The sequence below is a fragment of the Euprymna scolopes genome, chromosome 10 (assembly GCF_053919585.1).
Source record: "Euprymna scolopes isolate OS-2025 chromosome 10, ASM5391958v1, whole genome shotgun sequence".
NCBI classification, from domain to species: domain Eukaryota; kingdom Metazoa; phylum Mollusca; class Cephalopoda; order Sepiida; family Sepiolidae; genus Euprymna; species Euprymna scolopes.
This window is the reverse complement of record NC_136491.1, coordinates 95,573,807-95,600,760: the sequence shown is the minus strand read 5'-3', so window position 1 is coordinate 95,600,760 and position 26,954 is coordinate 95,573,807. Positions and strand designations below refer to the sequence as shown.

The following is a 26,954-nucleotide window of genomic DNA, read 5'->3' as shown; positions in this document are numbered from 1 at the left end:
AACAAGAGCATTCTACCTCCGTAGATTAAATAAAGGCTTCATTCGAAATTACGTGAAAAATAACACTTAAGATAAAAACAGTAGTCTCTATAATCTAAAGTATCAATCCTTATATAAAAAATACAGAAACATAAGGGCAACATTTTTTTTTCTTCAAAGGCGTGGAGTAAATCTGTTTTCAACAATCATTGGTGATAAGATTTTTAGTGGGAATATCCATAGAAAAAAGGGTTAATAATCTGAAATATGGATTTTAGATTCAGCGTTTTGAAGCATTTGGGGTAAAAGTGAGATCAAAAATACTTTTATCAAAACGAAGTATCAAAGGAAGAATATCAAAATCAAATTCACTGAAGAAAGAAAATTATTAAAGCAGGGTATCTCATTTCCGCTTCCGTTGATTGCTCACCTTTTCTTTGATAGAGTTGCCCAGTAACTGTACACTTTTGAGGTCGACAGCTCCTTTGAGCCCTTTTTTGCCATCCTTCTTCTTTCTCCTCCTGCATATACGTTTGCAGCAACAATATGTCCCACAGACCAAGAAAAGCAAGACTCCAGCGCATATTAATATGATTCCCCATATCGGTACTGCAAAATCAAATACATACTTTAAATACCATTTATAAAAAAAATCAAATACATACTTTAAATACCATTTATAAAAAAAACAAAAAACAAATAAACATTTTATTATAAGACTGGACATTGTATTGCAAAGGAACAAAAATACCTGAAAAGAAAAACTTAAAAGAAGTCTACTTTGTATACTGTTTGCAATAAAGACAAAGACGATAAGAACAGACATTATTTTAATAATAGAGTATTTAGTGAACATATTTAATCTGAGAAAACAATATTTGATACGTGAAATAATAAATCAACATTGAATAATATGTGTACTGTTAAAAAATATAAATAACAAAAAATTATGTATAATAATTTAATCATTTTCTTAAAATTTTAATTTATAAATTTGACAAACACTAAAAGAAAAGTCTATGAATTGTTAAAAAAATGACAAAAAATATTGTAAATTAAATTATTTTTTCCAGAATTTCAATTTACAAATTGTTTAAATTAAGTAAAAATTTTAAAATATAAATTGACAAAACATTTTTTTAAAAATTCTATGAAATTTTCAAAATGACAAGAAAATTTTTGTAAATGAAATATTTTTTTCTAAAATTTCAGTTTAAACATTGACAAAAACATTGACAAATTTTCATGAAGTCTTTAAATGTAATAAGAAATTGTTTGACAATAAAATTATTTTTTCCAAAATTTCAATTTATACATTAACAAAATTTTTTTAATAAAGTTTTCAAAAAGGGACAAAAAAACTTTCTTAAGTAAATTACGTTTACAATATTTCAATTTATAAATTTGCAAAAATTAAAAACAAAATATCCATGAAGTTTTCAAAACAGACAATAAATTATTCGTAAATTAAATTATTTCTTCCTAATTTTAATTCATAAAGTAACAAAGATATTTTTAAAAAATTTCTATGAAGTTTTCAAATCTGATAGGAAATTGCTAGTGAAATAAATTATTTTTATAAAGGTTCCATGAATGAATTGAAAAAAAAAATGTTATCAATACCCAGTAAAACTCATTATCTTATTCTAATTCTTGTCCAATGTTTCACGGTGAAAAATACTATGTGTTAAGTCAGGTTAAGTTGTGACTAATTTATCCTCTGGCTTATTTTCTCCTTTTGTTTCTTCAGAAAGCAGCACTGATATATCGTGTGCTGGGATACTGAGAGAACCATTGGATGACAGGGATTGATGATAGCTGATCACAATGGCCTCCTTTTCACAGCAGAAGAGAATTTGAATGTCTATACTCAGGTGTCTAAGATCTCTTGTCAGGACAACCTGGCTTGAGGATATTTCCTCTTACAAGTAGACCCTGACCAAACATTCAAAATAGCATAGTATTTGAATCCCAAATTAGGCATGGCTACACACTGGCCCATAAGAGGAATGGTGCCCCCCTTTCAAGTGTTATTGCCTCTAGTAATAGCATGAAGCTGCATACTCCACCAAATGACGAATTCTTGGCTTGGAACCCAGTAAGACCAAGTGACCACAAGACAAGTATGCTATAACATATTTAACCGGTCAGTTAATGTAGAGGAAAATGAATGTTCTCTTCGTCGCTAACTCAGTGCTTTAGAGATAAAGGATAACTTTAGTTGAACACTCAAATATCTATGTATCCTGTTATGAAGATTAAGTGTTAGCCCAAGGGATGTGCGCCTTGATTTCTGAGAATTTACATCGAAGTAAAACCAAGGTACACATTTGACTGAAGAACTTTTTTTATAATCGTTTCTTTCGGCTATTATCTTCAGCTTTTACATCTCAAGTGGTTAACGATACGGACTGACGACCTGGGCGTCCCAAGTTCGAATCCAGTTCGTTCCACCAAAATCACAACCTCCTTGTGGTTACTCTCGATGTCTTTTTTGAAAGAATTCTGACTAGAAAAATATCAGGGAAACTAATAGAATCTTCAGATTCACCCAATATGATGATGAACGTTTATATTTCCATTGCTTTTCAGCCAATGTGCTTTCCGACCTTCTTCAAGATCAATTACATTGATATTTTCCAATATTTAGATGAAATTGCTGTCGGTTGTTTATCCTTTTATGTATGACTTGATGATAGCAGTGTTTATTTTCAACCACCACTCGCCCATGAAGTATTGTTGCCTCTCCCTCTTGGAATTTCTTAAGGGGACAGATTTATAGGGCACACACCTGAGTGTGGAGCAAGGAGGATAATATGTTTTTTCACATTACATTTAAATTCCTGCATTTTGTTACACTTGGGGAAGCAGAGAGCATGGAAGAGATTCCAAAGGCAAAGAAACAATCAAAGTAGACAATCTTCCAAACATCTAGGTACATCTACAATGAAGGGGTAGAATTTTGCTGCTAGTGAGGTAGGTTGGGGGCACAAGTGCAGTATGCTCATCAGAGAACATTCCGTGAAAGTACTTGTAAAACAATCACTAAGATTTGTGTATTCGTTCTTTTGCATGCTGTTATATTCATCTTCATAGTTGTTGTTTCACCATGTTTCGGCCAACTCATCCTCTGGCCTTCTTCAGGTGATTAACTGCGACAGGGTAGGAATGCTGAGTCTTGTAACTGTATCCCCAGTAATAACTGTCTTCCATAGTTGTTATCTTGCCACGTTGTGACCGACTAATCCCCTGGCCTTCTTGGGTAGGATTGAAACTACTATCTTCAGACAATGTTCACCTGGAACCGTAGAGACTCAACACCTTTATCCACTGCGCTACGAAGGACGATCAAGGTTGGATTATTTATGGTCTTATGAATCCAATTTTGTGTTCTAATCAGCTACGAAGATGAGGATAACAGTCCGCAGAAGAATGAATACACAATATATATATATATACCTTTTATTTGTTTTACATAAGCATTAATATGCCGCTACACATTCATGAGCATATTTCGGTCAAAGAGTTACAAGTAACTAGAGACCTCTTCAGGCGATATTTCTTATACAAAAGTTTAGTCCATAAAGATTACAGACTAAACGGATTATAGAAGCAATATCGCCTGGAGAGATCTCTATTTACTTGTAACTGGCTGACCGAAACATACTTATGAATGTTATAAGCATATAAATGCTTATGTAAAACAAATAAAAAGTATATCTTGCCATACTTTGGTATTGAGCACTCTTGTATTAATCTCGTTAAAACTCCATTGTTTATTTTTTTTATCTCTGGAAAACATTAACCTGGAATTATATATATATATATATATATATATATATATATATATATATATATATATATATATATATATATATATATATGATTTCAATTCACCTAATTATTTCCTTCGGTTATCTTTCACTACAATCGCATATTTACCGAGACAATCAACTTCCTGTTTCGAAAATCGTCCACACTAAACGGTGTAGCCTATACTGACCCCCTCGCCCAATAAAAATGTTGGTCAACACATAAAAAATATCTGATTATTTTCATTGAAATATGTTGATTTAAAGAAACTTTTTTTTTTATAAATCTAATATTTAAAAAAAATAAATTAAACATATTTATTTACAGCATTTCTGTAAATTAATGCTGAAAGTAAATTTTTTTTTAATATTTAAATATAATAAATTAAAATAAATTAAACAAATGAAAAAAAAAAATGACCAAATGTTTACATTGTTTAAAAAATAAAAGATATGAAATTTTCATATATAATAAATTAAATAAAATAAACGTAAAACGGAAAGAAAATATGCATTTGTTAAAAAAAAAATAATAACTATATAATAATAAACGGATCCAGATGATATTGCTAAAAAATATTTAGATTAGGCTATACCGTTTAGTGAGGACGACTTCAAAGCAGAAAACCGCTTGTCTCGGTAAATATACGATTACATCGATCTTTTTAAAACAGTTCACCTGTTTATCTGGTTGATTTTAGAAAAATGTCTTAATGATATCGCTGAAAAATGACTCTGTAAGCTCAAGATTTAATGGCACATCCAAACAATGAATATGACATTTGTAGCATGTAAGGATTTTCAAAGTAAATTGTAAAATTCGACTAATTTGCATATTGTGATGGCGGCCATCTTGTATTTATAATGAGGTTGATCCCCACTCATGGAAAGTAGTAATTTTCCCATGTACATATTTAGTCCAGTGGTTCCCAACTACCGTGCCGTGTCACATTGATGTGCTAGAGAATGATTACAGGTGTGCCGCGAAGAGGTTATAGGTGTAAAACAGCCTTCATATCGTTGTAACCGGAGTTATTTTTGGGTTATTCCAGCCCAATTCATCCAGCCCCGACACACCTCCTCTTGGATTTTTTTCATATTTACACCATACAAACTTTGGGTCAAAACTAAGAGAAATCTGCAATTTCAGCCCAGTTGGATTTGAGGAACATATTTTTTTTCACAGTCGGTTTCGGCCTGGAAATCAAAAATTGCTATCTCATGACGTAGAATTTTCGACCCCCAGCGTTTTACAAAATTTGCATTTTTGTTGCAAAGAATAAAGCTCTGGAGCTAAATATTCACACAGATAAGGTTTTGAGGGCAAGGAATCCAGAAATCATGGTTAGAAAGATGGCAAATGAGATGAAGTACCTTATTTTTACCATTTTAGGTGGTACTGCAGCACTTTTTTAGAGCTTGTTTGGGACGATATTTTGTTGAGAAAAAAACATAACTGTGGTGCTTTGCCAGACTTCTCCTTTGGATTTTTAAAGTGACTTTGGGTTGGAAATTACAAAAATCAAATAAAACCTTTCGGCATATTTGACATTTCCAGACACTAAAGCCTCAAAATTGGCATTTTTATAAAAAGTTAAGGACTTTTTGGTGAATTTGGCAACAATCTAATCTTAAGCTATGATCAATATCTAGAGCTGAAAAAGGACTTGGATCGGCCCATTAGAGCCCATTTTCATGATAGAATGTCGAATTACATCATATAAAAGGATATGGACCCCTACTTCACAGTCAAAATGAACAAAAAATAGTCGAAAATAAAAGATTTTTGACACACATATGGACAGCAATCTTAATTATGTACAAGTTTTGGACATTTGAGTTTTTCAAAAAAACAACTTTTGGCCATTATTTTTTGATTTGCAGATAAAAACAGCTTAAAATTTAGAGGAAAGATGTAAGGTAACATTCAGATATGAATGAAGTCACATTTTCATTTGAAGCATAAAATTCTGCTCATTATCAAACTGAGGCAAGATCTAACCCTCTCTTTCCTTCTCTTTTATGTTTAGATCTTATTAAAAATGTGCAGTAGAATAGTACTGATCATGATAACAGTATTCTTTAATTTGTATGTGTTCATGAACTGTGACTAGGGGTAGTGTAGAGTCGACTCAGTTAACCAAAAAGTCGGTGGGAATAAGATATTGTGTTTTTTATTTATACCTTCAGGCACACATCATACAATCGTGCCGTGCAGTTCATAATTTTTGGACAGTTGGATCATGGTTTCTAAACCATTAAATCAGCAAATCCTTTCAATCAATGCATTTAAGCTGTTCAGAATCATGTCCACCTGAGTAATCAAGTTTGAGTGTCAGAGCAAATTCCTCTATGATATGATACCTGAATAATGTCCTATGCTTCTTTTTTCAAATGTTGATTTAAATGTTCTTTTTCTTGTTCAGTTTCACTCAAAAGACACTACAGTGACTTCAGTTCTGATTGTTTCATGTTGATTCAAATCGATATACTTTTTCTTGATCAGTTTCACTCAAAATGGCATTACTTTAGTTGTGAAGTAGAGAATTCATGCTATGATTTCTTGCCGTTATGTTGTTTTTATTGATCAATTTTGTTCTGTTTCTGGTGATACATTTTCAACACAGTTTGTTCAGAGTTATTACCTGAGCGTGATGTTAAATACTGTCAAAGACAAACAGGGAAGTCAACATTTGTGGCTCTCAAAAACATGATATATATTTGTAAAGGGTAATCTTCAGCATAAAAACACTTTCACATGAAACCCTTTTTGATAAATGGGTGTGTCTCTTTAGCTAGTTATGATAGTCTCATAGTTATATTTCATCGCTGCTATGATTAATTTTCTTCTCTTTCAGGCTATTTACTTGTTGCATTGATCTAATAATGCATTCTTTGGTGTGAACTTCTAAGTTTGTCAATAATCCAAGTTTATTCTTTCCTGTCACTTTTTTATGGTTTCTTACTAAATTATTACCTCAAGGCATAATAATGGTTAAAATAGAATTTCTTATACCCCAAAATTGCAGTTCTGTAGCACCTTGAAATACATACAGTTGAATTTCACACTTTAGAAATTCTTTTTTCATTATCAAATTTGAATGGTCAGAAACTAAGAAGATAAATATTACTTTTTGCAAATTTCATTTCTTTGATTACAGTGCCTTTGTTTCTGATCAAGAATGTGCTACTGTTACATCATTTGTGTATTATACTGTCTGTAAATCTCTTAATGTTGCAGTTGAGTATTGCATATTCTGCTCATTGTGAATTATTATAATTTTTATTATCAGATTGTAATAATTATTCCAGAGCAATAAATGAAGAATATCTTCTGAAACAAGGAAAAGAGAGGGATGAGATCCATGACAAGTGCTCCTCAATGTTCGTTTGGATTACTAATGAAGAGTGCATGTCACCACAATCTGAAGCCATTTTCAACACCAATAACTGCATTAGAGCATGATGTAGGAACTGTGCTCAAATTAAGAGCTGGTGTCACACTCACTGATGAAACTGTTGCTAACATTTGCAGGTATCACGAACCTCATTTGGGGCATTACTTTGAGAAAAAATATACAAAGTGCTGCAACATCTTTTTGAAGCACAAAAAGAAGATAGAGGGTGATCGTGCTATCAAGTTAGACATGGCTGAGATGCTAAAGCAGAAGGGCTACCATGTTGTTCCTGGCTGGAAGCTTTGCCGTCACTGTGAAGCAGCTGCCAAGAAGTTAGAAGATCCAAGTGAAACAGAAGAAAGTGACAATCAAGACCTTGAAAATGAGTCACAAATTGAGCAAAAGAGAGAGAAACTGAATGACAGTCTAATGATGTTTGATATATCCCCTATAAAAACCGGTAGAATGCAGAAGCACACAAAAATCAATATTGTCAGAGAGAAATTAGAAAGAAGCTATGAAATGCAAGTAGAGGCAGCTGCCAAAGTCCTTAACATCTCTAGCCCTGAATTAGGAAGCCCTATTAGCAGCCAAACGAGTCAAATGGATTTAGTGGCAAAGGCAAAGGATGATGATCATTGGATGCAATGAAGGCCAAACTTGAGAATAAAGAAATGAAAACCAGTGAGAGGATCCAGTTGATGACTTTAGCTCCGGAAAGTTGGTCTCGAAAAAAGGTGTCTGAATATTTCAATGTCTCTGAATATATAGTACGTGAAGCACGGCAACTGAAAAAGGATCGAGGTATTCTTTCATTGCCACAGAAGAAGGGGAGAGGTCTCTCAAAAGAGGTTATCAATTCTGTCTTGGCTTTCTATGAGGACGATGAATTTTCATGGTTAATGCCTCGAGGGAAAGATTTTGTGAGCATCGGTAACAAAGTTCATGTCCAGAAACAGCTCCTATTATGCAATCTTAAAGAGCTTTATGTAGTTTACAAAGAAAGCTATCCTGAACACAAAATAGGTCTTTCAAAGTTCTGTGAGCTCCGTCTAAAATGGTGTGTCACCATCTTGACATCAGGTTCTCATTCAGTTTGTGTTTGCACCCACCATCAAAACAGCAAATTGCTTGTTGACTGCTTTGTTTTAACTGTCAAGACTCAGCTCAGAAGGAAAGCTGAAGAATCCAGAGATGAGAGTGCTGCTAATGTACCAACTGAAAGTCCCAATTTTAATATCACTTACAAAGATTTGATGGCCTTGGTAGTTTGCGACACCGATAGTCTTGAATGTATGGTCCACCGTTGTCCTAAATGCCCAGGTTTCCCTGCTCTAGAGAAGTATATCAGAGATAAATTTACTGAATTGGAAATTGACAGTGAGATGTCATATAATCGGTGGGAGAGTGTGGATAGAACAATGCTATGGACACAGATGGCTGATGTAGATGACTTCATAGAGATATTGGTATACAATGTTGATAATCTAACGACCCATTCCTTCACAGCAAAACGCCAAGCTCAGTATCTAAAAAAGAGAAGAAATAACTGAGACTGAATGTATCCTTCTCCTGGACTTTGCAGAAAATTATCACTACGTGGTGCAAGATGAGATCCAGAGATATCACTAGAACAAAAACCAGTGTACCATGCATCCAGTGGTAATTTATTACTAAGATAACAATGGGAAACTTCAACAGATCTCATTATGCATCATTTCAGATGACCTTGAGCATGACACCTGTTTTGTGCATGAACTGCAAAGAATGGTGATGTTGTACATCAAAGAGAAATTTCCCTGGATCAAGAGTGTAGAGTACTTCAGCGATGGCTGCGCTGGCCAATATAAAAACTTCAAAGCATTTCTTAACCTTTGCCATCACTCATCAGATTTTGGAATTGATGCAACTTGGGCATTTTTTGCAACTAGCCATGGCAAATCACCCTGTGATGGAATTGGTGGGGCTGTCAAACGCAAAGTTCTCCGTGCCAGCTTGCAAAGGCCAATAAAAGACCAAATACTCACCTTTCATGCTGTTGCAGATTTTTGCAGATCATCGATCACTGGTATCATGTTTCTAAAGATCGGCAAAGAAGACATGGTTTCAGTTCGACAGAAACATCAAATGAGATATAAACTGGGAGATACTGTGCCTGGTACAAGGAGCTGTCACTATTTCAAACCAGCTTCTCAGTTTAATATTCAGGGCAAGCAATTGAGTGCTGACACAACGATCTTTATCGATCATTCTTTCCTGGACATGCCTGTGCCGTTAGATGAAACTCTGGAGTTGCTCAAATGCAATGACTACATTACTTGCATTTTTGATGGATATTGGTGGTTAGCATTGATTGAGAGTGTCAACAGGGAAGAGAAAGATCTTACTTGCAACTTCCTGCATCCACATGGACCATCACATCAATTCCACTGGCCAACTAATAGGGATCGAGGCTATATTCACCTGAGCAAGGTCGTTATGAGAGTGCAGACCCCAAGTATTTCAGTGAATGGTAGAACATATTTCATCACCGAGGAGGAGAAAAATAAGACTCAGGACTATTTTGACAGATTAAGTCGATAGTTGGAGTTATAACAAATGTCTGTTTTATATTTGTTTGACAGTTTTTCTTACGATAAACTAGATTATGCATCAGTCTTTTATTTTCGACTATTTTTTGTCCATATCCTTTTATATGATGTAATTTGACATTCTATCATGAAAATGGGCTCTAATGGGTCGATCCAAGTCCTTTTTCAGCTCTAGATATTGATCATAGCTTAAGATTAGATTGTTGCCAAATTCACCAAAAAGTCCTTAACTTTTTATAAAAATGCCAATTTTGAGGCTTTAGTGTCTGGAAATGTCAAATATGCCGAAAGGTTTTATTTGATTTTTGTAATTTCCAACCCAAAGTCACTTTAAAAATCCAAAGGAGAAGTCTGGCAAAGCACCACAGTTATGTTTTTTTCTCAACAAAATATCGCCCCAAACAAGCTCTAAAAAAGTGCTGCGGTACCACCTAAAATGGTAAAAATAAGGTACTTCCTCTCATTTGCCATCTTTCTAACCATGATTTCTGGATTCCTTGCCCTCAAAACCTTATCTGTGTGAATATTTAGCTCCAGAGCTTTATTCTTTGCAACAAAAATGCAAATTTTGTAAAACGCTGGGGGTCGAAAATTCTACGTCATGAGATAGCAATTTTTGATTTCCAGGCCGAAACCGACTGTGAAAAAAAATATGTTCCTCAAATCCAACTGGGCTGAAATTGCAGATTTCTCTTAGTTTTAACCCAAAGTTTGTATGGTGTAAATATGAAAAAAATCCAAGAGGGGGTGTGTCGGGGCTGGATGAATTGGGCTGGAATAACCCTTTTACTAGATGGGGGGGGAGATCACTGCTTATCAAGGCCCAAAGGCCATTCAAGGATAAGGGTTTATGAGTGTCGGGTAGACTGTGAAACAACACCGTGATGATCAGTAATGGTGGAATTTGGGTAGGGTTTGAAAATACTAACTCACACATTATTACTTACGTGACATTGATGCTTAAATATCAAAAAAAAAAAAAAAAAAGAAAGAAAAAAGAAAAATATATAATAAATCGTTTGTTTAAATTGTTAGATATTTTGCCTTTTCGATAATTAAAAAAAAACCCAAAACATTTAAACATTCGTAAGCGTTGTTAATCTTTCATTTAAATATTTATGTTTTTGTGTGATAGGTGTGCCGCCATATACAAAGTTTGGGAACCACTGTATTAGTCAATTTGTACCTTTGCTCTGTTTGTAGCCTTTGCTTTTCTAGCGTGAGCCCCCCCCCCCTCCTCTGTAGCCCTATCAGATGTGGTGTCGTGCGACAGTCGCGTTAAGAGGGTTAAAATGATGGGGTAAACTTTATTAAACATATCTGAAGTACAGAAGCTTCTTCTTTCTTTTTTTTTTTTTTTTGAACTCTCTAGACGAAGAAGTTAAACTTTGACTACAAAAAAAAAATCTTTCTTGGCCTTTTGGACAAGATCAAAGTGTAGTATCTGTTCTTCAGATGCTGCACTTCATTTTCTTGTTCTCTTTCGGTGGAGGAGAAATCCTTCACGACTGAGACAATTTTTATTTTTGTACCTTCTCTCCACGTTAAAAAACGACCCTGGTGTCTAACTCTGTCCCGTGGGGAGGCATAGTAAATAGGTACATTAATATAGGAATATTTATTTAAATGTATGAACGAGGAATCACACTTACCGTAAATGTCTATTACAAAACAACTGATAAGAAAAGATTTTGTATTCAATTTACTCACTAAATGTATTTTCCATTTTTAAGTAGTATATTTCCACCGCTTTTTTTTTATTCGGTTCGTTTTGTTTGGTTCCTCATGGCATAATTTTTCAAAATAATTGTTTTTCTAAACACCATAATAGAACACTCAATCGCATGCTTAAAAAAAAACTAAAAAAAAAAAAAAAAAAAAGAACAACACATTTTTTACTCAGGACAAAAACATTGCAAACAGAAGATATTAATATTATATATATATATATATATATATATATATATATATATATATATATATATATATATATATATATATATATATATATATATATATATATATATATTCACAAGTAAATAACTGCTGGAATATCAAAACTTAGATGTTTGTTATTTTCAACACCAAAACCACAAAAATAATCTGAGAAAAAAAATAATGATAGTAATAATGACAATTAATAATAGTAATAGTAATATTAATAATAACAATAATAATAATAATAACAACAACAACGACAACTATAAATTGTAATATTCAAATGTACAATGATATACATGAAATCAATAAAAACAAAAGGAGATGTTTTGAAACATGGAAAATGATCAACTACTTTATGTATAAAAAAAAAAGAAATAATTTCTACAAAAAAAAAGTGTATGATACTCCTCCCCATGAGTACCTAAATGGGGAACTAACTAAACTTATAAAAAAATCTAACCAAAATCTGAGGATTCAGAGAAACAAGAGTTTGATAGAAATCATTCTTCAATATCATCGATAGCATTGCATTAAAAAAAAAAATGAATTGCAATTTGATAAATTTTTTGTTCAAAAGATTCCAAATTGAATGTAATTATACTTGTATATATTTTTGGATAAAGTACAGAATAGTTAACAGTCGAGAACTCGTAAAAAAAGAGAGAGACAAATAATTTATAGTAAATGCTGTAGAATTAAATTCTCTACTGATCTGTATATTTTTTTTACGTGTGGGAACTAAGATTTGAAAATTTCAAAATTTTATTTCAAATAAAGGTGTCCTGTTGACACACACACACACAAAACAAAAAAAAAACAATGGCCGCTAAGACATAGCTTACCTTCACTAAAGTTAAGCGAATACGTATGGTTTTACAAAGATTTTTTTTTTATTGAAAGAGAAGTTTGCCACTCGGACTTAGGGCTAGTGGTGGGGTAAGTAATTTTTATTTACTATCTTTTAAACATGAATTTCACGGAAGAAAAGCGATCACCCCGAAAATGTGAGCTGCCATTTTTTTTTGTGTGCGTGCCAATAAGACATGTTTCATCGAGATCTAATTCTGAAATATAGAAAAATATTGTAAACAGTTTCCACATGTTAAAAGTATACAGGTCGGTAGATAATTTAACTTTACCGCATATATAATTGAAAAAAAAAATGTTCTTGTTTATGATTTCTTGACTGTAAACTATTATGGTTTTTAAATAATTTTGATTTTTTTTTTTTTTTGAGTTCACTGTTTCAAAAGAAATATTATTTCAGTTCTCCGTCGATGGTCTGACATGTTTGAAACACTAAAAAAAAAAAAAAAAAACATTTAAAAACAAATCATAAACTTTTGTTTTTCTTGATTTTATCAAAAAAGAACTATAACTATTTTGGAGCCAGGATAACAAAAAAACAAAAAACTTCACTAAGGTAACTTTGCAATTGGATTTGACTCATTTGATTTGTAGTAATTATCATTTCCTACACTTAAGATTGCGTAAGCATGAAGCACTAGAGTCTGCAAGGAACAGTAATAAATATTTATATAAAATATTGTTATCAACTCCTTAAAAACAAGTATTGGGACTCTATGAGAATTAATAATAAGCAATAAAATAAGGTGTAAAGCGATGTTCAAGCCTCTGCTGTTAAATACTATATGATTAAGTTTAATATATATTTCCACCAATTTATCAGAAGATTTAATTTAAATTCTGTTTTTTCTCATGTAAGCTGATGTTGGCCTAGGGGTTGAATATCAGGCTGCAGAGTCAAAGGTGACTTTGAAACTGAGTTTGAATCCTTCACTCAGTAGGAGTTATCATTTCCTACACTGGAGATTGTGTAAGTATGAAACACTAGTGTCTGTAGATAATAATGATAAAAAATTATAAAAAGAATATTGTTATCGCCTCATTGAAAACAAGGTTTGAAAATTTAGGAGTATTTATAATAAGCGGTTCAGGAATAAAAACGATGTTCCGGCCTCTGCTGTTGAACACTATATTACTAAGCCTAATGTATACGCCTTGTTGACTCAACATTATATAGCGCTTAAATCCTCTTCTTTCCTATCTTAATTAATGCTGGCCAATTAATGTCCCCTACACTTGTTGGAGAAAGGAATTTGGAGATAGTGCGCATACACAAACTCCAGGTTAGCAGAGAACAAAGAAAATACCATGTCGGACTTTGTATATACATATTGACTTTTGATGGAATAAAGAAAATACCAGGTTGGACTTGTACACATATATTGACCTCTGATGGAACAAAAAAAGAAATGTCGATAAAAGCAAAAGGTCCGACGAACAGAGAGAGAGAGAGAGAGAGAGAGAGAGAGAGAGAGAGAGAGAGAGAGAGAGAGAGAGACGCATGATCGTTGCTCGTCAACCCAATCTCACCTTTTATCACGCTTGCTCGATGCGTCCTACGACCACTGACAGGCAAAATAATAATTAAATAAAAACAGTTTTTTATGAAACCGTCTTTGCGTTTGATTGTAAAGCGGCCGGAACAAGCTGAAGTGTATATATTTATTTGGCAGCACGCATCTTCGTGGAAGTGCAACACACGTGATTATATATACGTGACAGCGATAAACAGATAAATCGTTACAGAGAGAACCGACTATACAACACACTGAAGATTGTGTAAGTATTAAACTCCAGTGTCTGTATGTAATGATGAAAAATATTCATATAAAAATATTTGTGTATACAGGGCTTAGTGATTTTAAAAACAATTACACAGGATGGCGTTTCTGCAGGATTGGGACAAGATTTTGTAGTCAATAAATTGAGTTTTCAGATAAAAAACAATGGTTTCAACAATTTTTTTTGTCAATTCTAATAAATTACAATGGTAGCTTCCAAATTATGCAGTCGAAATTATCTGAATATTACTGAATTATTAAACAAAACAACTTTAATCGTGTTAGCAAGTTAAAAATTGCCGTCATCTTGCTTAAATCAAAACAGAAAATCACGTCCCTTTTGAACCCTTCTGTGTCTTAGGATCGTTTTCATTAAATTCTATTTTTTTTATTTTCTTTAATAAATAATTTTCTACCTTATCGATTACCGTAACTTTTGAATATAATCATCTTAAAAAATACGAGGACTACGTAGATACCATTGTTTTCATGTGGAATTCAGTAGTACGATTTCCGAAATTTCGTCCCAATAGTGTAGAAGCGCCGACAAGATTTATCTTATTATGACGTCAGCTACATTTCTAAGCCAACAATGGCCTAAAAGGATAAACTCTTTGAAAATTATAAAAGAAACGAGCATTAAAATTTGAGATTTCAAAAACAGTGAACTCAAAGAAACTGTATGAAACCCCCCCCCAAAAAAAAACAAATAAAAATTCATAAAATAACAAAATGGATTTAACATAAAAATGAATTTTTAAATTTTTTGTTGTTTTTGAATTATTATTTTTACAATGTGATTTTCTTTTGAATTCAAATTCATTTTCAAATGCTTAAATAAATGAATTCTCTGAAGACACAAAAATTGGTTACATTTTTAGACTATCTCCAATGATGTAGTGTTCTTTTACCAAAATGGATTCAATTCATGGGCTCCAACTTTAAATTGAAATGAAAACTTTTATACAGTCTACATTAAATAGAGGCGAAATGGATAACATTTGAGGAAACACATATAAACACAAACTTTATTCAAAAGTTACATGTTTTTAAAAATTTAATGCAAGAAAGAACAGAAAAAATATTCTATAAAAAATGTTTAATTTTAGCCGATTTAAACGGCTATGGGATAAAAATCTTAATTTTTTTTTAAACATATACTTACTAAAGAAGTTTGGATACAAAAAGCAATAACAATCTACTATTAAATAATGTTTGATAGAAAATCATACTAGGCAAATGTAGATAAAACGATAATATTAAAGAATTCAATAATTATTGGATTAAATATTTACCGATATAGCGTATTTAATAAAAGATGGCATTATGTCATATGTATATATTTTTTTATATTTCAAAGTAAAATCTGCTTTTCAAAATAATCTCCATCTAGCATTTTTTGCTTATAAGCCTGAAGCGGAAGTGTTGTGGGTTATGTTATAGGAAAGCTACAACACTTTTATCTATTTACTCACCTTTAGAGTTGATGTTAGTATGTTTTATTTATATCATGTATATGAATAAATTATTATATATTTGTATTAGCATGTTTTAGTTGTATTCTTATTTATAGGTATTATAGTATTTCAAAGGTTATTTATCGCTTTTTTTTTTAAATTTATCTAGATTAAGTTATTTTATACTTTTACCCTGGAATGATTAAATGAAAAAATGTCATTTATAATAGGAAATATAAACAAGATTTTTATTCTTCTATTTTTGTTGAGCTAACATTGTTAAAATATTGAAGGATTGAAACAAGGATGAAAGTTACGTTTTTGAATGTTTGAGATGACGATGATTTATTATTATTTGGATTCTTCGGACAACTGTTCTCACCTTGAATGTTATTTTCACAATGTTTTGGTTGATGTCAACAAGGACCCGTAGGTTAAGGAAATTGGAAAAAAATCAAATTTAAAAGTGGTATTCTCCTGAAGGCGACTGAAAAATACAATTGTGAATTATTTAGGACCTCCACCGAATCATGGCTGACGAAACAAGAGCATGCTACCAGCGAGAAGTAAATAAATTTTTCCATTCAGAATTCTGTCCAGGTTCCTGAGTTCAACAGAAACGTTCCTGAGTTGGTCAAGACAAAGCCGGAGGTTACAGTGACCGAAACGTCATGAAGATAACATTCAAGATGAGAACAGTGTTCGGAAGAATCCAAATAATACAAAGACAATAATTGCCTGTTAGCATCCACACTACAGCAATAACAACAAAATAAATAAATAAATAAATAAAATAAATAAATAACGAAAATCTTAATATATCTGAAGAAAGGGTATTTTTTTTCAGAAAATTTTTATTTAAAAAATGGTTCTATTGTTTAAATTTCAAATGAAACAATACCTCTTAAAAGAACAGCTTCTTTATAAACCTTTTCGATCTTTTTTATAATGAAACAGAAAAAAAGTACAAATGCTGTATGTTCACTAATTTTAAGGATCAAATATTATGACTGGTTGAGATTAATCGAGCATTGGCTCATTGCTGTTACTGTTGTAGTTGTTGTTATAAATGTATGAGATGTGCTTAACAGAATGAACCACGAGATCAGCGTGTTGTATTCAAGCTCTGTTGAAACTACTGAGTCATCCCCACTAAGTACCACTATCGCTTCCACCTAACTGTGAGTAAAATATTAGCGTGAATGAGACTCTCAAACCTTGGTAGGACAACTCGAATAGCAGAAAAAAACCCTCTAAAATGACACTTGAAACCAAACTTGTGTCTTATGGCACACATTGTGAACTTGCACAGTAATAACTTGGCTGGTGGAGAGAGTGAGACATGTCCTTACAATACATGATGAAATTAAAAAAAAATTATGAGTAGAAGTGTTCTCTAAGATTTTGACTATAATCTTTTGTATATATATATATATATATATATATATATATATATATATATATATATATATATATATATATATATATATATATATATATAAATGACCAAAAGTCTCATACCGTTTATTTCTTTCAGCATATTAAAATGTTCAATACGTGACAACACCTGTTTCATAGCGTAGAAATAATCATATAATTATAATGCCAATTTTGGAACATTTTCCGCCCTAACTCATAATAAGAATAAGTACTCATTAACTTTAAAAAAAAAAACATAATTTGGGCATGATTACATAAATCCGAAAAAATCGGAAGAGTTTTTGCATCATGCTTTAAGATATTATAATATTTACGCCATCTTTGATTTACACACACACACACACACACACACACACACACACACACACACACACACACACACATCTTGACTGTCATTTGGGCGGCCGGGTTTCGATCCTGGCTTGAGGCAGTTGCCTGTCTAACCGCATTGATGAGCTGTGAAACAGCGAAACAGTACTGTTTGTGGATGACTATATATATATATATATATATATATATATATATATATATATATATATATATATATATATATATATATATATAGTATTCCAGGTTAAAAATGCACTCATAGGGTAAAAATCCAGAGAATATCCACCAGGTTTATATATATATATATATATATATATATATATATATACATATATATATATATATATATATATATATATATATATATATATATATGTATATATATATATATATATATATATATGTATATATATATATATGTATATATATATATGTATATATATATATATATATATATATATGTATATATATATATATGTATATATATATATATATATATGTATATATATATATATATATATATATATATATATATATATATATATATATATATATATATATGTATATATTCCATAAGCTGAAAAGCTATAGCAAGCATCTATATGAGTACTTTAACCATTAGTTCCTGATTTCAAAAGGCGAAAAATTAAAAGATACATCTGCCTTACTTTTAATGCTAGGTTTATTTATGGTGTCTTTTAAATTTAATAAAAACCCTTCACAATTTGCTGATGAGGAAACCTTGCTTATTAAAAAACTATATGCAATAATTATTGTCCGTAACTTGATGTCTACCACAATAAAAACACTGTTTTCCAAAACGATCGTACAAATAATTGATTTTGTTGTTGTTCCTTCTTATGAAACGGATTTTTAATTTAATTATAATTTGATTTTTGAATTATCAATCACATTACTAAATATTAAATTAGCTCTAGGATATTTACCTATCGAGCTTATTATATACCTAAATTACAACGAGCACTTTTTCTTTCCTGTATTTTAATTAAACTAGTAATTTCACTATTACATTAAAATACACTCTGCTCTTTAGACTATTGTTCTAATCTCTTTTAAATTGTATATATATATATATATATATATATATATATATATATATATATATGTATGTATGTATGTATATATATATATATATATATATATATAGTGCGTGTGTGTGTGTGTGTATTGGATCCGTGAAGGATAGAGTAATTTTTGTAGGAAATCTTAAGTAGGAGAACAAAAATAAACGTCAAATGAAACGGCAAAAAATACTGAATTGATTTTTATTTTAACTATATATATATAACTGGTATCTTTGATATTATATATATTTAACTATATTATATATATTTAACTATATATATAACTGGTACTGTCTTGGATATTTCGTTCGATTAGACTAAATTCTCTGTCAAGAATTGAGAGCCCATTCAACCCTACCATTTAACTAATAGCTGAATTCATACTTTCGCAATGGTATTTATGAAAATAAGGCAGTAATGCCCAACAAAGCTCGAACCTGGCACACCGAGTTCACTCTCCAATCGCTACTACTATAATTCTTGATTCATAAATATGCAAAAGAAAGACGTTTGAATTAAAGAATTGTGTAAACGTAAAAAAAAAACATAAAAAAAGTTGAGGTCAAGATGGGGGTAGTGGTGGTGGTTGTGGTGGTAATATATATAAAAGGACTACAAGAACACTGCATCATATTTGGAGCACTAAATACAAATACCTTTCGCTGTATATCAATGGCTATCCACTTCCTGCAAATGATGTCTTATTCTGTGCAGAATTCAACTTTGAAAATTACGTCCAATCAGATGTCCAGAATTTGTCATCTGATCAAACCAGTCAAATTTTAAAAGGGAAGAATTTAGTATTAAGGTCATAGGTGTCCTCCGCTTCACCAAAATAGCGGTCAAAAGATACTTACCGAAAATTAAGAGGAAAAAAAAAAAGAAGATTCTTAAGAAATGAAAAAAATATATATATATATATATTATTTTAGTATAATTATTTTATTCATATTTAAAAAAAATGACTAAATAATAAATATTTAAAAAAAAATGACTAAATAATAAATATTTAAAAAAAAGACTAAATAATAAATATTTTAAAAAAAAAAGCAAAAATGTGTAATGTGGCTTAAAACTAATGTTGAGGATGGAGAGGTATAGTCTAAAGGGGAGAAAATTGCCTATTTAAAAGTAGAAGATAAAGAATTTGGGGAAATTTGAAAAGTGGGTGTTGTATTAGTGAATGGGGGGAGGGGGAATGAATGAGGATAATTGACATAGGTGAGTTAGAGATAAATTAAAGTCAAGGGAACCAGAGTTATCACGGTAAATATAACGGTTCTGTCTTTACACTAGGTGCGAAGTAATAATTTCCCTTATTTTTGTGTTGGACATAATAACGCCAGGATAAGCTTTCCAAACAGCTGAGCAAACGGCGAGGTTGCAAATCTCATACTAAAACACTTGCCATATCTAGCCACACTGAACAGTTATAATATGACGAAAAAGCTGTCTGCAGACCTCTCCATCATATATATATATATATATGTACGTATACACACACACACATATATATATATATATATATATATATATATATATATATATATATACATAAGAGGTTGGAAACAGTCAGCACAAATTCATCAACGACTTTGAAAAACTGGAACTGAAAGTTGCTGATGAATTTGCGCTGACTCTTCCCAACCTCTTATGGTGGATTCAGCGCAATGAAACCACTGGTATGACCTTTACATATGTATATATAGTGTCGTAATAAATATTGTCTCTTCAGCTCTCACATCCATGATCGAGTACTTATTGGATTTTTTCATCGCTTCCTGACACGATATATATATATATATATATATATATATATATATATATATATATATATATATATATATATATATATATATATATATATATATATATAAGAACAAGTAGTTAATAAAACATGTTAAAAACACTTTGAAAAAGAGTTAAAAACATATTTAATTTTAAAAAAGAAACTAAATAAGTGGATAGTCCTTAATCCGCGGAGTTTCGAAGAAATACTTCCCTTCTCATCAGAGGGTAAGATTTAGCAAAATGCGTGATCGGATTTTGCTTGCAAAAGTATTTGATGAAACTACAAGTAAGTAATAGATCTTACTTGATAACAAAAAGTGAAGCAGAAGGAATAGAGTTAATAAAAAAGTGATTTCACGTGAATGGATAGTCTGGTGAAGGGTAAAATTTCCAATGACATTATTATCATTATTATTATTGTCATTGGATTTTTACCCTTCACCAGACTATCGATTCACGTGAAATCACTTTTTTATTATACAAGCATTATTGGTTACATATTTGCATACATGTTTCAGTGGAATCCTAATTCAAGGAGACCACCTCATCAGAGTAAAAGAAAAGGAGCGATAATCTTGACTCTCTTTTCAATATTGCTCCTTTTCTTTTGGTCTCCTTCAATTAGTATTCCACTGAAACATGTATGCACATATGTAACCAATAATGTTAGTACACATAAACAAACTGTATACCAGCTCTGTCCTCCATTGAGAACTCTTTAATAATTACGCGGATTTCATTGGATTTACCTCCAAGAAACCAATCTAGACAACCACACACACACACACACACACACACACACACACACACACACACACACACACACACACACACACACACACACACATATATATAAGAAAAAAAACATTTTGAAAAGCTCTTTTGAAAACTTTTATTATAAGCTCTGTTTCCTATTTGGTTTTATCAAGCTTTTACATCTGGTTGAGATTACTTTATAAATATTAATTCTTTAATATTTATAAGTTACGTTAGTTTTACCATCTTGGATTATTTTGGTAAACTTAACTGTAATTCTTATTTCATATATATATATATATATATATATATATATATATATATATATATATATATATATATATATGGTATATATATATATATATATATATATATATATATATGGTATATATATATATATATATGGTGCTTCTATGGTTGTTGTTTACTAGATGTTAATTCAATGAAATTACGTGATAGTGCTCAATAACAAATAGAGCTGTATTTATGTATATTTTAATCTGTATAAACGTTATCGGCTGCATATGTACATACATGCTCCAGCTAAACATCTTCAGGCTGTACGAAAAAAACCCCTCAAAAAACGAATAAATTCTTTCTCGCAGAGAGTTTTAATTAGAGAGGATTAGTAGTTAATAATGTTTGTATCAATAAAGATTTATATATATATATATATATATATATATATATATATATATATATATATATATATATATATATATATATATATATATACTAGCGGGGGTACCCGGCACTGTCCGGATGTGTCGAGGTGGTGTAGTAAGGACCCCCCCCCCTCCAAAAAAAGTGGTAGTAGCGGTGGGGGGGGATCAAAACAACAGTAGGCAGCCCGGGTGGAGAGACATGTTAAAAAAAAATGGTAGTAGGCAGGCAGGCTTGAACCCGTAACGCGAAGGAGAAGTTTTTGCGAGACATATAAACACACACACACACACACACACACACACACACACACACACACACACACACACACACACACACACACACACACACACATTTTGACCTTTGTATATATAGAAGAAGATTAGTGAGGGTACCCGACGTTGCCTAGGTGTGTATAGGTGGTGTAATAAGGAACCCGGAAACAACAATAGGCAACTCGGGTGGGGAGAGGTGTTAAAAAAATTTAAAACGTGGGAGAAGCGGGGAGGAGGGGAGGGGAGAAATCAAAACAACAGTAGACAGCCCGGATGAAGAGAGGTAGTGGGAGCCTGTAGATAATTCTAAATGTCGTATACCTAGACTGCATCTCTGAAAATCAGATATATTTTTATGGGATTCACAGCGCCAACTCTCTCTCTCTCTCTCTCTCTCTCTCTCTCTCTCTCTCTCTCTCTCTCTCTCTCTCTCTCTCTCTCTATCTCACTTGCATAGGCAATGACAATTAAAAAAAACTACTTTGTAATATCGTTATCAAACATTTTGGATCTATCTTTATCAAAATTAAAGAACATTTTATTATTAGAATCCGTTATAAATTAGGAAGGAAAAAAATATGACTCCGATATATACGCTCATTATTGTATGCTTTTGAAAACGTGCGTGTTGAACTGTAACAATTATCCGTGGAAATAACCCTGCCGAATCCATCAAGTTGAAACAAATCATATATTTATTTGAGAAAGAAGAAGAACTCGATTTTAACATGAAAATTCGGAACTTGTGGGGAGGGGGGGGGTCAGAATCGAAATCAGATAAATCGGAATTTTTGGCGAGATCAGAATCGGAAAATTGTGTGCCTATATTCCGATACCAAAAGCGATTCTTTTTAATTTTCTTTTTTATTTGCTTTGTTTAAAGCAAAGTGTTCCACTTCTGGTGGTCCTGGATATGACCTTAAACTATATCCAGTGGTGAGGCCCCAGCTTTTGGGCTGTGGGGAGTGTGAAGCCACTCTTTAATTGCCATTGCTCCCAGGTCCACTCTGACCCGGAGTGGTAGTACCTGTTAGGGTCCCAACTATGGGTTGAACAGAAACTGACTTGAAAACAACAAATATATTCTATTAAAAAAATTTTCTTCAAAATCTTTGGATTCGGCATTAAATAACCTGAAAAGGGTTGATATGCTGTTAAACAAAAACAACCAACCAACCAACCAACCAATCCACTTCTGGTAATAATAATAAAATAATAAATATTTATTGAATTTAAACTGTGATTAAAACTAAAATCTATACATCATCATCATCATCATCATCATCATCATTATCCGCACGAGTGTATTTTTACATTTGAGAAAAATATCCGCACATTTAACATGTGTTTTTATGGTAATCAAGAAAAAAATAACTCTATAGTTAAATATTTAGAGATTTATTAAGAATCGGAATCAGGAAAAATATTGGAATCGTTCCATCACTAGTATATATATATATATATATATATATATATATATATATACCGCTAATCGAGCCAGAGATGTCTCGTGATACAGGGTTCGAATCGTTCGACTGGTAGTAATCGTGACACCCTGCACTGAGGATTCCCGAAAGGATGAAACACTAGTGTCTGTAGGTATTTAATTATTATAGTAGAAAATAATTATGACAGCCCCTTTTAGAAATTCGTTTCTTATCGTTGAGCACTTTCAGTTGAATTAAAAGTCGGTCAATTTAGCTCTTATGCGTAGATCATCGTATAACGATTAGATCACTGTCTGACTGACGTTAGTGAACACTTAAAATTAAGATATTTAAAAATTCAACGTTATTTCAAGCGGTTAATGGTAGCCGAATGGATTAGGTCTCCGCTAATCGAGCTAGAGATGTCTTGTGATACAGGGTTCGAATCGTTCGACTGGTAGTAATCGTGACACCCTGCACTGAGGATTCCCGAAAGGATGAAACACTAGTGTCTGTAGGTATTTAATTATTATAGTAGAAAATAATTATGACAGCCCTTTTAAGAAATTCGTTTCTTATCGTTGAGCACTTTCAGTTGAATTAAAAGTCGGTCAATTTAGCTCTTATGCGTAGATCATCGTATAACGATTAGATCACTGTCTGACTGACGTTAGTGAACACTTAAAATTAAGATATTTAAAAATTCAACGTTATTTCAAGCGGTTAATGGTAGCCGAATGGATTAGGTCTCCGCTAATCGAGCCAGAGATGTCTTGTGATACAGGGTTCGAATCGTTCGACTGGTAGTAATCGTGACACCCTGCACTGAGGGTTCCCGAAAGGATGAAACACTAGTGTCTGTAGGTATTTAATTATTATAGTAGAAAATAATTATATATATATATATATATATATATATAGTATTTCCTTTTATTGTGGTTGTCTGATTAGCTGCATGGTTCTAGGGGTTCGAATAGTGTGACCAGCAGAAAAATCATCATCCACACTGATGATTCCTTGAAAAGGATGAAACACATGTGTATGTGGATAAGAAAAAATATCATAATACAATTTATAGCTGCCTTAATACTAGAACGATCCCTTCAAGGGAGGTATAATTAGGCTGTCAGATTTAAAGTGTCATGTGAATTTCTATCCGACTAGGTAACTGAACACTATTTACAACAACATCCTGAGTATGTCCGCTTGTTTAGACATAAATAGACCTTAATTCTATTCTATTCACCACGGTTGTTAGTTTGGCTGCTGTGTTTTTGTATTTAAGGCTCGACAGAATAATCATCCTCCACACTGATTATTCCTGGAAAAGGATGAAACACATGTCACACTATATTTTTCACCATATCTTTCTTTCTCTCCATCTCCTTTCTTTCGATCTGTCCTTTTTCTCAACACCTCTCTCTATAACATTCTTTGCATTTGTCTGTCTGTCCGTCTGTCTGCCTGTCTGTCTCTCCCAATATATATATGCACGGGGTTCCAAAAGTAATGCCTCCTATTTTTATTCCGCCCGAATGAATCAAGGGGATTACAAATCGTATTGTCATCATGACTGAACTTATGCATTCATAACCTGAAAATTTCGTTTCTTTGTTGCAGATATTGACGGTGTGAGACTATAAGAAAGCACATTGTGTCATGGACGTACATCAGAAGCAGAGATGCGTCATTGAATTCCTGAATTGAAAATGATAGTGACTATGTAGAAAATAAATTCGGGAGTACAAAAGGTCGCTCGTTTTAATGGTACCACTCTCGTCCTTACAGTTCTTCAACTTTTTGAGTAAAAAATAAATGGGAATCTTTACATTTGAAACGATTCTTACATGACAAAGCACACCCCAAAACGCCTATGCGCAGCCATCATTCATCTCTGGCAAAAATGCATTGAGAATGGTGGTGACTATGTAGAAAAATAAATTCTGGAGCACAAGAGTCGCTCGTTTTAGTGGTATCACTTCCGTCTTCGTAACTCTTCAAGAGAGACTATCACCATCAAGTACAGTGTAAACCAGTAGCGTGCAGAGAACTTCCTCAGGGCAAGTCAAACAAAACAAAAAACAAAAAAACAAAAAAATATAACGGCAGAGCACAGGCTTATAATATATTCCTCTGAAAAGGCCACTTTTAAAACGGGAGTCAAAGGGGCAGGTGCTTGAATATACCTAGCACCCTCCTCTGCACGTCACTGGTGTAAACAAGTCGATGGTGTACTATACACAGAGCTATGTCAGCACTCTGGCAGCAGCGAGATTATCAATTATTCTGTCTCGTGATTTGTTTCAGATTAAAAGCCTTGTCGGAAAACTGGTGTTGCATCTATAATTGCAAATCTGTTTCTATTGATTTCAAGGATTTTCCGAAAATATAAACACCCCATCCACACATGGAAAGAATTATTGCTATGTTAGTTCTATTTTCCACATCCAATCTACAGATGTTAAAATAATTTATTAAATTGATATCCCAACTAGGGTTTTGGGACCAAAACCTTCAAATTTACCATTGAAATCAGAATAATAAAATTGAAAAATAATAGTAAACGCAAATCAAAAATAGCTACTACAGTAAAAGAAAAAAAAATGTAATATAATGTAATGTCAATAAAAAATAGCTCCCATAATAAAAATAGTTAAAAATGGCTACTATAATAAAAGTTAGCCAAAATAGGTATTGTAATTAAATCCAGTCAAAAAATGAGTACTATTATAAAAGTTAGTAAAAATAGTTTTTTAATAATAAAAATCAGTCACAATTAGTTACCATAATAAAAGTTAGTCAAAAATCTACTCCATTAAGTCAGTTAAAAATATATACTATGCATTAAAGCAGCTACTACAATAAAAAAAATCTACTGCAATAAATGCCAGCTAAAATAGCTACTATAATAAAAGTCAGAAGTATCATAGGATGCAAATCTAATAGTCGCAATTATTTTGTTTTACTTACATTGGTTCATAGGTTAATTAACTGGCTTATTGGTAGAGCAGAGGACTGAATGCAGAGTAAATATCTGATGTAAATGTTACCATTATTCATAGTTCAAAAAGAAATATCTACTAAAAAGAAATCAAACTCATTTTTCCTCATTGAAAGCTGACTTAGATATTAACAAGCGACCTTTATTTGGAGCATTCAAATTATTCAAAAAGATTATTCAAATTTGATTAAAGAAACAATTTTGTTTTGATCGTTTTTATGCAATCCGTCCCGTTTCACCGCAATAATGAAAAAGATAAAGAAATTATGAAATTCTTTTTCTTTTTTTAGAAAAAAATCCAACATATGAATTTTTTTATTCTAAAAAAAAAAAAAAAACGCAAAATTTATTATTATGTTT

At 31.9% G+C, this 26,954-nt stretch overlaps 1 protein-coding gene and 1 pseudogene across 15 annotated transcripts in view; one reads left to right on the top strand and one right to left on the bottom strand.

Moving 5' to 3' along the window:
- LOC145286150 (synaptotagmin-1-like) overlaps window positions 1-26,954 on the bottom strand; it is a 285,233-nt gene that overhangs the window by 49,171 nt on the left and 209,108 nt on the right. For all 15 annotated transcript variants that reach the window (XM_080134892.1, XM_080134891.1, XM_080134885.1 and 12 more), the window contains one exon: window positions 410-588. In XM_080134892.1, coding sequence (XP_079991018.1) covers window positions 410-588 — 179 coding nt within the window. The remainder of the gene's footprint in view (window positions 1-409; window positions 589-26,954) is intronic.
- Window positions 11,185-11,405, top strand: LOC145286767 (U2 spliceosomal RNA; annotated as a pseudogene).